Below are 12,936 nucleotides of genomic sequence, written 5' to 3' on the forward strand. Positions count from 1 at the left end.
TAAATTGAAAAGCCTTCACTTCAGTTTTCAGGGTTAATTTGACAATTTGCCCCTGTTTCATATTTTCTTAAAGCTGCCCACAGGCTCCCCGAATCTATGGTATAATTATCTTTTAGATATCCATTAGAACATGTAGTTAAGAGATACTTGACTCCTGTCCCCTCGGATGAGTTTAATAGTTAGCATATGAGATATTGTCATAATAAGATTTGGGATTTGAATCTCGATAAAATCGAGATAAATATCTCCCTTATGTGTTAGTTATTATTTCAAAGGCTAGTAACCGTCCATGATTTACCTCCTCCGTGTTAACCTTAGGATGAATTGGCTAGGACGTTAGGGGCGAGCGTATTCATCTTTTTATCATAATAAGAGATACTTGACTCTTAAATCATTCGTATATTTTTAAATTTATCTGATTATAAGTAAAAAAATTTCATAGGATTAAACCGATTGCTCCATGCTGGAAAATATCTGACCTCATTAATCTCTGTCTTTTAAAGTTACCTATAAATTTCACTTTTGCCTTACATGAAAAAAAATATGTCAAAAAATAGCAAAATATATATATATATATATATATATATATATATATATATATATATATATATATATATTACTTTTATATATATATATATATATATATATATATATATATATATATATATATATATATATATATATATATATATATATATTAACCTGCTGCTTTAAATATTTAAGGTTCCATTTATTTTACATGAAGTGTTATACTGATATAAAATAGTTTGCAAGACTAATATGTTTTTTTTATAAAATGTACTTTATTTTTCAAACCTCATAGCTCATTATACGTTTTTCCCAAATCAAGTAGTTGTTTTGGGATTGTTCAAATCGCGTAGTCTCTTGTGGGTTCATTTCTCATTTTACCCTTTCCAAAAATCACTAGTATTTCTCACGTGCGTATGAAGAAAAGACCATTTTGAACTGCACTCACATGTTCTCCGAGAAGGTGACCTTCGTCCAAACCAAAGTAGATGGTCGATGAACGGTGCAATTTATTTTTCGACGAACAGTGATCTTCTACTATGCGAAAAAGAACAATGAAGAGAAGCTAAAAAATGTCGGGCTGGTGGCGAATATTTTTCGATGAACGGTGTAACTTCTTGTTAGAGAAAATAGAGAACAAAACATAGGTTAAAATCAGGAGTGGATCCAGAGGGTGGGCGGCATCGGCGATCGCCCCCCTGTCGGTAATGGAACCCCTAGTATTATGGGATTCCACCGGTGGAGAAAAAGGATACTGCCCCTTGTTCCAATTAAAAATCGCCTCTCCATGTTTTTATTTCTGGATCCGCCACTGGTTAAAATCATCACTCCGATGGAGTTTCATATTCAACGAACTTTTTGTTGGGACCTTTGTGCCGGCTAGAGGGGGTGAATAACGGCTCGTCGCGCGTTTGTCGGTTGCGTCTTGATGATGTGCAGCGGAATACAAAGACAAAAACAATCACAATTAATGCTAACACTCGAATTTACTTGGTATCCACCTCAAGAAAAGGTGATTAATTCAAGGATCCACACACGACGCTATCTCCACTATAAAAACCCTCCTCGGTCGCAGGCGAAGGCGGAGAAGCCTTGTACAAACACTCACACACATAAACAACTCACATAAGAAGAATAAATACAAATACAAATAGAAACATTCTCTTCTTGCTTACTTGTTGCTTGTTATTGCCTCTTGAACCTTGGGAATGCACCCCAAGAACCTTCAAGAACTGGCTGAGAAGCTCGAAGAAAATCGCTGGTGAATCGCACACAAATCGTAGGAGAAAGCTCGCAAAGAACTCCCGAAGAAAACGCTCCGCCCAGGCTATATGCAGTGCTCCCAATCGATCCAAATCAACCTCAATTGATTGTCACGTCAGCACCCAGCAATCCCAGCCGTCCTTCGCCTGCAACCTGCGCAACGGTCACTTCCCAATCGATCGACCGATCGATTAGGACTGTCTGAATCGATTGGTCGATCGATTCAGAACCTTTCTGTGCTCTCGCGTCCGCACGAAAGCTTCTGCTGCCCAATCGATCGACCGATCGATTGGCAGCTCCCAATCGATCGCCCGATCGATTCGGAGAGCTTCTGTGCTCGCGATTTTCTGACCCCAATCGATTGACCGATCGATTGGACCATTTCAACAATCGCAGCACACTCCAATCGACCGGCTGATCGATTGGAGCATGTTCAATCGATTGTCCGATTGATTGAACACCCTGGACTTGACTCAAACTCAAGTCCAGCTTCCCAAACTCAACTCTCGGTCAACTGTGACCTATTGGGTTTGCACGCCTAGCATTTGGTTACTCCCGACCAACCTCGAACTAGACTTCTATCCTCTTCCATCAGCCTTGCGTCCCTCGGATATCTCCCCATCCTTCACGCCTTGCCTTCTGGAGCTTCCATCGGCCTCATCCTAGTTGTCGGGTTCTCCTCACCAAGTCACACTAGGACTTACTTTGCCAAGACCACATGCTTGGACTTACAACCTTTGTCAATATCACACTTGGACTTTCCAATTGTCTGGCTCCTCACCAGGACTTTCCTTTTACCAAAATCACACTTGGACTTTCCTTTTACCACAATCACACTTGGACTTTCCAATTGCCTGGTTCCTTACCAGGACTTTCCTTTTGCCAATATCACACTTGGACTTTCCAGTTGCCTGGCTCCTCACCAGGACTTTTCCTTTGCCTAGCTATACTAGGACTTTCTAATTGTCTGATCTCACTTATCAGGACTTTCACCACCAAGTCTGGTCAACAATGACCTACTTGGATTTTTCACTCTTGTCAACCTTCCTGTTGGACTTACCTTTGCCTAATATCCAATTAGGACTTTCCCAGTCAAGTCTCCTGTCAACCTTGACCTACTTGACTTCTCTCTTGCCTAACCTCCAGTTAGGACTTTCCCAGATGCCTAAACTCCAGTTAGGACTTTCCCATTACCTAAACTCCAGTTAGGACCTACCCAGTCAAGTCTCCGATTAACACTGATCCACTTGACTTGTCTTTCCATCAACCTGGTCAATCCCTTGATCATCTCCATAATCAGACGATTGCTCCAGCAATCTTCATACATTGTCAAATGGACGATTGCCCTTGCAATCTCCATATATTGTCAAACATCAAAACTCAAATCCTGACTCAAGCTTGACCCAACTCAAGCTTAGTCAAACTGGTCAAACTTGACCTAGGGAAATTGCTCCAACACTTTTTAACTTATCGTATGTGGAAAAGTCGATCGAAGAAAACCTAACAAATGTAGCTTTGGGGCAACTTCTTCTCTAGTGAATAATGCAGTTTATGTCTCCGACGGTCTTCATAAGATAGTTGCTCCCGACCACACGTCTCACTCCTGATCACGAACTTGAAAGTGACGAAACTTAGCTCGAGACAGTGTCTTCTATGTGATTGTATTAGGATAGTGTTCAAGTGAGGTGTTAGCCGCAGGGTGTAAGCAATTGTAATTATTGTCAACCAACATTCCATATAATATGTAACTGCGTAGGTGACGTTAATATTTCAAATTGCATTATAGTCGAGGACATCTTCCTTATATTCATCTAATAATTTTTTTATCATTATTAAAAAATAAGTTATAATATTAGTGATAGTTGAAATGGTAGTGTGTACGAAATTTTACGCTATGATAAACCTTGTGAACAATATGTAAATTTTCTTTTAGTAATTTACAAATCAATTAATATAATGTATAGATTAACATTATATGGAGCCTTGCCAATGTGATTTAGTAAAATATTGATTATTATGTATTGTTAATGCTATGTATCTAGACTTTATTGTTGATTTTTTTTTATTAAAAGTTTAATTCATAATATCCTGAATTAATCAATAAATAGTGTGGTTATGAGTTTAAAGTTGCTTGTTTGTGAAATGCTAAATTATAAATTTAGAAAAATATGATGATGTATTGAGTTCCTTCACTAGTGTGCTATAAAAATATTTACATATTTAATAGAAGTGATTGTTATTTACGATTTCATCAATACATAGATTCATTTTGATGATGGAATTGATTGATGCAAAAAAACAAGACCGACTCGGTGACGATAGTACACCAAAAATAAATACTAGTAATAAGATGTCATCTTCCACTTTTGTTAGTATTGTGGTGAGCACCGAAGAGAGTATGCATGGTATAAAAAATTTGAAAAAAAAATAAACAGTTAGTATTGAAGATGTCATAGGCATGAGTTGTTTGGAATGGATGTTGGTAGATACGTGGAATCAACCAAAATACTATGACATTAGAATGCTAGTTGAAATAGAAAAGAATATCTCCACTAATAAAGTTATAGCAAATGATATGAACTATTCAATAGATCCATCAATGTCATAAAATGAATATAGTGACCTTGAAAATACATTTCCATAGCTGAAGATGATTATGTAATAAACTCAATATTTGTTGAGTCACAAAGATGAGAATAAGACGGAAGTGATCAATTTTTATTGGTAAAGTAATATAAAATTTAATTTGTAATAATTTTTTTTTTGAAATAGTAGTGGAATGATTTTTTTTTACATTTCATAATATAATTTATATTCAATTAAAGTAGTGATGTAATGCATTTTTATTTAACTTTCATATTCTTACACTAGTAGAAACTTAAAAAATTATTGATTCTTTATAGGTATTCTCAATCTAAAAATACTTTAGAGACGTATTCAACTTGAGGAAAATAAGAATTAAAATAATTCGCTCACTCTGAAAATAAGTGTTTTGCAAGTCAAACTGGATGTAAAAAAGAAATTTGAAAAAAAAAAAAAAAAAACTAGCATTCTCATGTCTACGTTAGTAGATGCATTTATAATTGACGGACTAGGAGAGTATAATAAGTAAACCATGTGAGAAAGTAGAACAAGTATGATTCAATATCATTGCTTATCCAGATACCCAAATAAACCTTTGAGCTGTTGGATATTCCTCTCAAACTTAGCCACAACTCACAAAACTTCAAGCAGTTTGGATAATTTATCCTCGTACGGGAGCACATACTTCTGCAAAAAAAAAAAAAATTGGCCTAGACAATGAGAAAAATATATGTAGATTTCAATATCTCCATCACACGAAATTGAGGAACCAACCTCTTTCCAAACTTAATCCTAAAGGCAACGGGTGGTAGGCATTGTCTAAAGGTGCAATCCCAACCTCCTTGATAAAAATTTCCATCTTTCTCTGCAATGCCTCTGTGGAACTCCGTGAAAAAGTTGATGTTTCTTGACTGTAGTAATGAAATCAGAGTTCGACCAACCAAAAGCATTCATGAGCTTAAATTGGGCCTCAAAATTTTCCCTGTTGACCCGTGCAGCACAAAAAGGGGTTCCAGAGGAACATACCGGATCCTCTGGGAATTCCAATCTTGTCGGCTATATCTACGAGAGCCCGGAGGGCATCAAGGTTCCGCATGGTGAAACTGGGATGGTTTTTAATGACAAGAGGAACCCGGTCTTCAGGAATACCACATTCATCCCGCAAGAAGTTCATGTTGGGGCGCACTACATTCTCAATGTTGTTGCTAAAAAACCATCCACTCCTCCGGAGATTCTTGAGGACGATCTCCCTCGATCCAAATAAACTTTCCCAAGTCTTCAATTTGAGGAGAAGCGTGTTCTGGCTATTGAAGCCAATAATCATAGGGTGCATCCGAACGACATCGATGATGTCAGATTCAGATAATCCCATTTCATGCAAAATTTTGAACTTTGGATCATGATTCATTTCCACATCCCAGCCAAGCATCGTGGTTTCCAAGCTAGTATCCTTCCCAGATTAGCACCATCAAGGCCCTGAGATATGAAGAATCCAAGAACGACGTTGGGCTTCTCGGAGGACTCAATACGAGGTAGCAACTTGGAGACCTTGGAAGTATCATCAACGGAGAAGCCACATGTATCCATGAGGTACTCGACCAAGAAGTGGGGATCGAGAGAAGAGGTGGCACCTGAGGAGGAGACGGATGTGCTGATGGAGAAGAAGACATGATAGAGTTGGGTCGAAGGAGGGAGAGCAGAGCAGCGAACCAGGAATTGAAGCATCACATTGGCGCATCTAGTGACCATAAGAGCATCCACAATTGATGCATTAATGGGGTGTTATAACACTCCTTCTCTTGAACGGGTTCAAGATACCCCATGCGTATTTTTTAAAAAAATTTTATTTATTAAAAAATCATAAATTTTAAAATTAAAAATTGAATAAAATGATTAGTTTTTTAACAGCTAATTTTTAACAGTTAATTTTTAACAACTAGTTCAAAATTCCATCTATAAATATCCACTAATGTGTATACATATTTATTTAATATAATATAATTTAATATAATTTTAAGATGATTGAGTGGACTGTGAGACTCATAAATAATGAGTATTAATGTTAAAAGAAATGTAGATTAAAGAGATCTATTGTTATAATGAGTATGTGACAATGAATCTGGTGCTTTTTATGAGATGATGAGTGTTATAATAGGAGTGAATTATGGATACTCTAATGACGACCCAAATAATAGAGACCCCATAAAATACTACTTCAATACTAGGCTAATTTCACTTATATCCTGTTTATGTTTTGTGTAAATCAAGTCAATTCAAAGTGCTTTTGGTTCGATCTATTTAGCTGATTGACAATTATTTTTTTTTCTTTTTTTTTTTTTTTTAGTAATACAATTGTTCAAATTTTGTCTAACTAATCCCAACAAATTATGGAACTTTAATTATATCCCTAAAAATTCTCTCCTCAAACGAAAAATCATAATTATTCTTATAGTTTGAGTCTCTCTACGAGCACCCGATCACTCTTGACTTACTTTAGACCACACTATGAGCACCCGATCACCCTGACCTGCTCTGAGCTCTAAATGACATCTGATGTAGATCATGTCTCTAATATCATTTGTTATCTCTAAAGGATATTCACATATTTTTATAATGACATGATATTATTCACTTTGGACTTAAGTCCTCATAACTTTACTCTTTGTGGCAAAAGGCGCGCTCGCATCCAGCCCCGTCAACCCGTCCCAAGGCCAACACGGAGCAGGTAAATCACGGACGGCTACTAGTCTTTGAAATAGTGACTAACACATAAAAGAAATATTTATCTCGGGTTTACCGAGATTCGAACCCTAGATCTCATTATGATAACACTTCATGTGCTAACCACTAGATCCATCCGAAGGAACCTTATAACTTTACTTTTGAACTCTATCTTAAAAGGTTTAATGCCATTAAAAATCTCTTATATTCTTTTATATTAATGATGTTTCTCATATCTTTTCAATATTAAATTTAGACTATTAGATAAATTCAAAACATATGCATATGATTAGCAAATTCAACGTGTAAGAGCTTATACGCACAATTTATAATTTCATATTGCCATAAAAAACATATCATAATAACATACATAAATAGATTATCAAAAATGATAAATCCAATCAAACAACTTATAAATAAGCACACAAAATTAATAAATTTAAGTAATAAGATGGTAAAAGAAGATAGAAAATAGATACCTCGTTGCAAAGAGAAAGAAGGAACACTACAGTTGGCAGCGACAGAAGAGGATAAATCTGTGAAGAGATCTATCTATGATATTTAAAATGATTTTAATAAAATTTAAATAATTCTAACTAAATTAATAAATAATATTTTGATATAATAATCAAAACCCTAAATAATAAATTTTAAACTCATTATAATACATTATATCAACTATTAGGTAGCCTCGACATATTTTAATAATTACTAGATAGTTTATATATGATGTAAACTCTAAACTCCAAACTCAACTTAAATATATTGTAAGACAACTTTTATATATTATAACAGCTACTAAAGTAGAGCTAAGTCAAGAGGTATTTTTGAAGGAAAAAAAGCATTGAAATCCCTTTTTATTTTTTATTTTTATATTAGAAAAGTGCTCTTTTTGATGATTTATAAGCCCTTATAATTTTTGCCAAATTTCTTCTTGCAACAAACTCTGCATATCAGCATATGTGAACACTTTTAGATGCCAAGCATTATGGAATTTGGCAACTCAAATTAGCTTTCTTAAGAAAAGAAAAAAAAAAAAGTGGCAAACCAACATTGCGTCATCAGCTGTGTTGATTGGGCTAGTGCCCAGTTCCCAGGTGCCATCCATTTATAAGACCTGACCAAGAATCCCTTTGTGTCAGTGGGCGTCTTCACTCCTCACTGGAGCATGAAAACTACAACAAAGATTAGCTCAATATCATTGCTTCTACGTCATAAAATAACATACTCAAATAAATCCTTGCATTCATTTGCAGTTTGGATTATTCACCTTTAACTCAGCTACAGCTCACAAGTCTTGGGGAGTTTATCTTTGTAAGGGAGAACAAAGCTCTGAAAGAATTTTGGACCAGGCAATGAGAAAAAACTATGTAGCTGGATTTTTGAAGTCCATAACCCTTCAGACTTCAATATCTTCATCAATTGAAATCGAGGAATTAACCTCTTTTCCAAACTAAATGCTAAAACGATTGGGTGGTTAGCAATCACAGAAGGTTTAATTTCAACATCCTTGATAAAAAATTCCATCTTCCTCTGCAATATTTCTGTGGAATGACATAGAAAGGTTGGACGTTGCTTGAATGCAGCAGTGAAATCCGAGTTCGACCAACCGAAGCTGTGCAAGAGCTTGACTTGGACCTCAAATTTTTCCCTGCTGACCCCGTGCAGCACATCAAGGATCCAGAGGAACATCTTAGATTCACGGGGAATTCCAATCCCCTCAGCTCTATCTACCAAAGCCCGGAGGGATTCAGGATTATGCACGATGAAGCCGGGGTGCCTTCTAATGACACGAGAAACCCGCTCTTCAGGAATATTACATTCATCCCGTAAGAAGTTCAAGTTAGGGCGTACCACATTCTCAATGCTGGTGCTCATAAACCTATTACAGCGCCGGAGATTCCTGAGGAGAATGTCCCTCGATCCAAATAAACTTTCCCAAAACTTCAATCTGGGGAGAAGCGTGTTCTGAACGCTGAGGGAAAGAATCATGGGGTGCAACATAACGACATTGACGGCGTCGGACTCAGAGAACCCCAATTCGTGCAAACAATTGAACTTCGGAGCTAGGATCGTCTGCACATCGCAGCCGAGCAATGTTGGTATCCAAGTTATTAGCTTTCTGAGATTAGCGCCATCAAGGCCCTGAGATCTGAGAAATCCAAGAACGGCGTCGGCCTTCTCGGCGGACCGAAAACGGGGGAGCGACTTGGAGACCTTGGAAGCATCGTCGGTGGAGAAGCCGCATGTATTCACGAGGTACTCGACAAGGAAGGGGGGATCGGGAGAAGCGGTGGCGACTGAGGAGGAGGCGGAAGCACCGGTGGAGAAGAAGAGACGACGGAGTTGGATCGATGGAAGGAGCGCATGGCAGCGGACTAGGGAGTGAAGGTGAAACATCGCGACGGCCGACCAGGAAAGCTCGCCACGAATATAACGCAAAGACCAAATCGCAAAACCCTAATTGCAAAAGGCTTTTCACTTCAGGGCTAATTTCACATTTACCACCCTATACGTTTCATATTTTCTTAAAGCTACCCACAAATTTCAATTTTGCGTTACATGCCAATGAAAAAAAATAGCAAAAACATTAACCTGCTCCTTTAAATATTTAAGGTTTCATTTATTTTACATAAAGTGTTATACTAATATAAAATAGTTTGCAAAAATATTTTCCTTTCAATTTATGATGCCTGAAAAGAGTTAATAACTTCATTTCTTTAAATATTTTAAGGTTCCATTTTTAGTCCCTAAAGTCACTGTAATGGAACATTTTGCTAGTAATTTTACAGCTTAAAGAAATGCAATTTCTGGATATTTTATCTCATGAAATTTAATTCTCACACAGGAATGCTGAAACTAATCCAAAATATCATCTCAACAAAAAATTAATATATCCAAGAATGAGGGATTTATTTGCACAACAAAATAAGATAGTCCAGGAAAGGTTTATCATCACCCCACCACAACAGCAACAAGAAGAAGTTATAACTATTTAGAGTTTATATGAATAATTTTCCAACAATGCACAATGCAAGACTATGAATTATTATAAATAAGATAGTCCTGGAAAGAATGAGGGATTTATTTGCACAACAAAATAAAATAGTCCAGGAAAAGTTTATCATCACTACTGCACTACACCACAACAATAACAACAACAAGCTATAAGTTCTAACTATTTAGAGATAACTATATAAATAATTTTCCAACAATACACAATGCAAGACTATGAATTATTATAAATAGAGTTTCCATTGATTGCTATACTGTTAGTACCTTCGGTTCTCATTGATTCAAATACTTAAGCAGGTGATAAACTCTTTCCTCATAATAAGAATAGCACTTTCTGTAAAGCTCAAAGAAGGAGCTTGCAATATGAATTCTAAGCTCCTTCAACTTTCAAAAGTATTAAACCGGTTGATGTTCCGACTAATTTGAAAGAAAATAGGTTCAGCATACATCTGACTCTACATGCAAAAAGGGGGAAATCGCCTTTCATAATTCTAAAAGACAAATTTCCTCTTATAAGGAATTCAACTGGAATATCCCTAAAACAAATCCTGTTTAACTCAATCGAGTTGCAAACTGGAACTCAGAAAGCCTAACATCCTCATGTCTACCGAAACAATGACATGTATAATATAGAATATGAAAATTAAAAATGATTTTTCTATAATCTTGGCAGATGGGTATTGTTTTCAGGCTTAAATCCAACTCTGCTTGTGAAAGAGGGCAAAAATCGCTTTTGATGATTCTAAAAGACAAATATCTTCTAATTGGAAGGAGTTCAACTGCTAAGGTCCTAAAACAAATCCATTTCAACTCAATAGATTGCAAAATGGAACTCAGAAAACCTAACATCCTCATGCCTACAATTACAGTTACATTCATAATATAGAATATGAATACTGCAAGTAAACCATATGAAAACTAGGACAAGATTGGTTCTATATCATTGATGATTCTAAAAGACAAATATCTTCTAATTGGAAGGAGTTCAAGTGATAAGGCCTTTAACAAATCCTTCTCAACTCAATCAGATTGCAAAATGGAACTCAGAAACCTAATATCCTCATGCCTACAGTACCAGTTACATTCATAATATATAATATGAATACTGCAAGTACAACATATGAAAACTATGACAAGATTGGTTCAATATCATTGCTTATCCAGTCATAAAAATCAAACCTATATAAATCTAGCATTCATTAGCAGTTTGGATTATTCCCTTTGAACTCAGCTACACGTCACAAGACAAAACTTCAAGAAGTTTGGGGTGCATATCTTGGTAAGGGAGCACATACTTCTGCAAAAATTTTGGACCAGATGATGATAAAAATCCATGTATCTTGTTTCTTGACGTCCATAACCCTTCAGATTTCAATATCTCCATCACACGAAATCGAGGAATTAACCTCTTTTCCAAACTTAATCCTAAAGGCATCGGGTGGTAAGCAATGTCTGAAGGTGCAATCCCAACATCCTTGACCAAAAATTCCATCTTTCTCTGCAATGATTCTATGGAAAGGCTTAAAAATTTTGGATATTTCTTGATTGCAGTACTGAAATCGGAGTTCGACCAACCAAAACTGTTCATGAGCTTTACTTGGGCTTCAAATTTTTCCCTGCTGACCGCGTGCAGCACATAAAGGATCCAGAGGAACATTCTAGATCCCCGGGGAACTCCAAGCCCGTCAGCTCTATCCACCAGAGCCCGGAAGGTATCTGGGTTCAGCACGATGAAACTGGGGTGCCTTTTAATGGCAAGAGAAACTCGCTCTTCAGGAATACCACATTCATCCCGTAAAAAGTTCAAGTTCGGGCGTACCACATTCTCAATGCTGTTGCCTATAAACCTGTTACCCCTCCGGAGATTCTTGAGGAGGATCTCCTTGGATCCAAAAAGACTTTCCCAAAACTTCAATTTGGGGAGAAGCGTGTTCTGGATGCTGAGGGAAAGAATGGTGGGGTGCAGCATAACGACATTGACGGCGTCGGACTCAGAGAACCCCATGTCGCGCAAAAATTTGAACTTTGGAGCGAGGTTCGTCTCCACATCCCAGCCGAACAAATTTGGCTTCCAAGTTATTAGCTTTCTGAGATTCGCGCCATCAAGGCCCTGAGATTTGAGAAATCCAAGAACGGCGTCGGCCTTCTCGGCGGACCGAAAACGGGGGCGCGACTTGAAGACCTTGGAAGCATCGTCGGCGGTGAACCCGCATGTATTCACGAGGTACTCGACAAGGAAGTGAGGATCGGGAGAAGCGGTAGCGACTGAGGAAGATGCGGAAGCGCCGGTGGAGAAGAAGACGCGACGGAGTTCGATCGATGGAAGGAGCGCACGGCAGCGGACTAGGGAGTGAAGGTGAAGCATCGGGACGGCGCGTCACGCAAAGACCAAATTGGAAAACCTAATTTCAGCTACCCACAAATTTCACTTTTGCTTACATTTACTTGCCAAGAATTAGGTTATAAATAAAAGTACGCCATTATGCAAATCATAAAAGATTTTTTTTTCAAAATTAAAAAAAAAAAAAACACAGATGGCCCGCACATTATTTTAACAATAGGCGTAATAACGTGAAAATTTTAACTATTTCACTTCACAAATCATTATTGATCGAGTGGTAAGGACGAGGGATCCTCGTTGACGGAGGGTCAACGATACATAGAGATCAAAAGTCAAGAGATTCAACTCCGAGACCCGATCGATCGGACTGAGAGGGCCGACCGGCATCGACCGATCGGAATGAGATGGCCGAAGAGCCGGGAATCCCCCGAACCGAATAAAAGACAACCCGACTAAGGGTCGGGTTTCCGACGCTCTAGGTAAAA

The 12,936-nt window shown here is 37.4% G+C and overlaps 2 protein-coding genes across 3 annotated transcripts; both read right to left on the reverse strand.

The window, feature by feature from the left end:
- Positions 1-5,778: 5,778 nt before the first annotated feature.
- Positions 5,779-9,495, reverse strand: LOC122011289. Its single transcript, XM_042567676.1, has 2 exons — positions 8,537-9,495; positions 5,779-6,112 (listed from the first exon to the last, which is right to left on the reverse strand). The coding sequence occupies exons 1-2, from the start codon at positions 9,493-9,495 to the stop codon at positions 5,779-5,781; spliced, it is 1,293 nt and encodes a 430-aa protein (XP_042423610.1).
- Positions 7,999-12,546, reverse strand: LOC122010344 (transcription termination factor MTERF15, mitochondrial-like). 2 transcript variants are annotated; one of them, XM_042566841.1, is made up of 2 exons: positions 8,366-12,546; positions 7,999-8,256 (listed from the first exon to the last, which is right to left on the reverse strand). In XM_042566841.1, the coding sequence occupies exon 1, from the start codon at positions 12,473-12,475 to the stop codon at positions 11,342-11,344; it is 1,134 nt and encodes a 377-aa protein (XP_042422775.1). In that variant the 5' UTR covers positions 12,476-12,546; the 3' UTR covers positions 7,999-8,256; positions 8,366-11,341. The 2 variants fall into 2 exon arrangements, with proteins under 2 accessions (XP_042422775.1, XP_042422774.1); XM_042566840.1 differs by having other exon boundaries at positions 7,999-8,270.
- Positions 12,547-12,936: the final 390 nt, after the last annotated feature.

The sequence above is a fragment of the Zingiber officinale genome, chromosome 8A (genome assembly GCF_018446385.1).
Source record: "Zingiber officinale cultivar Zhangliang chromosome 8A, Zo_v1.1, whole genome shotgun sequence".
In the NCBI taxonomy this organism is placed as follows: Eukaryota; Viridiplantae; Streptophyta; class Magnoliopsida; order Zingiberales; family Zingiberaceae; genus Zingiber; species Zingiber officinale.

Excerpts from the sequence above, each read along its gene's own strand:
- LOC122011289 (XM_042567676.1), bottom strand. The coding sequence starts at position 9,495 with ATGTTTCACCTTCACTCCCTAGTCCGCTGCCATGCGCTCCTTCCATCG. Across the intron at positions 6,113-8,536 it reads GCATTTAGTTTGGAAAAGAG|ATGCGCCAATGTGATGCTTC; the intron begins GTTAATTCCTCG and ends TATGGTCACTAG.
- LOC122010344 (XM_042566841.1), bottom strand. The coding sequence starts at position 12,475 with ATGCTTCACCTTCACTCCCTAGTCCGCTGCCGTGCGCTCCTTCCATCG.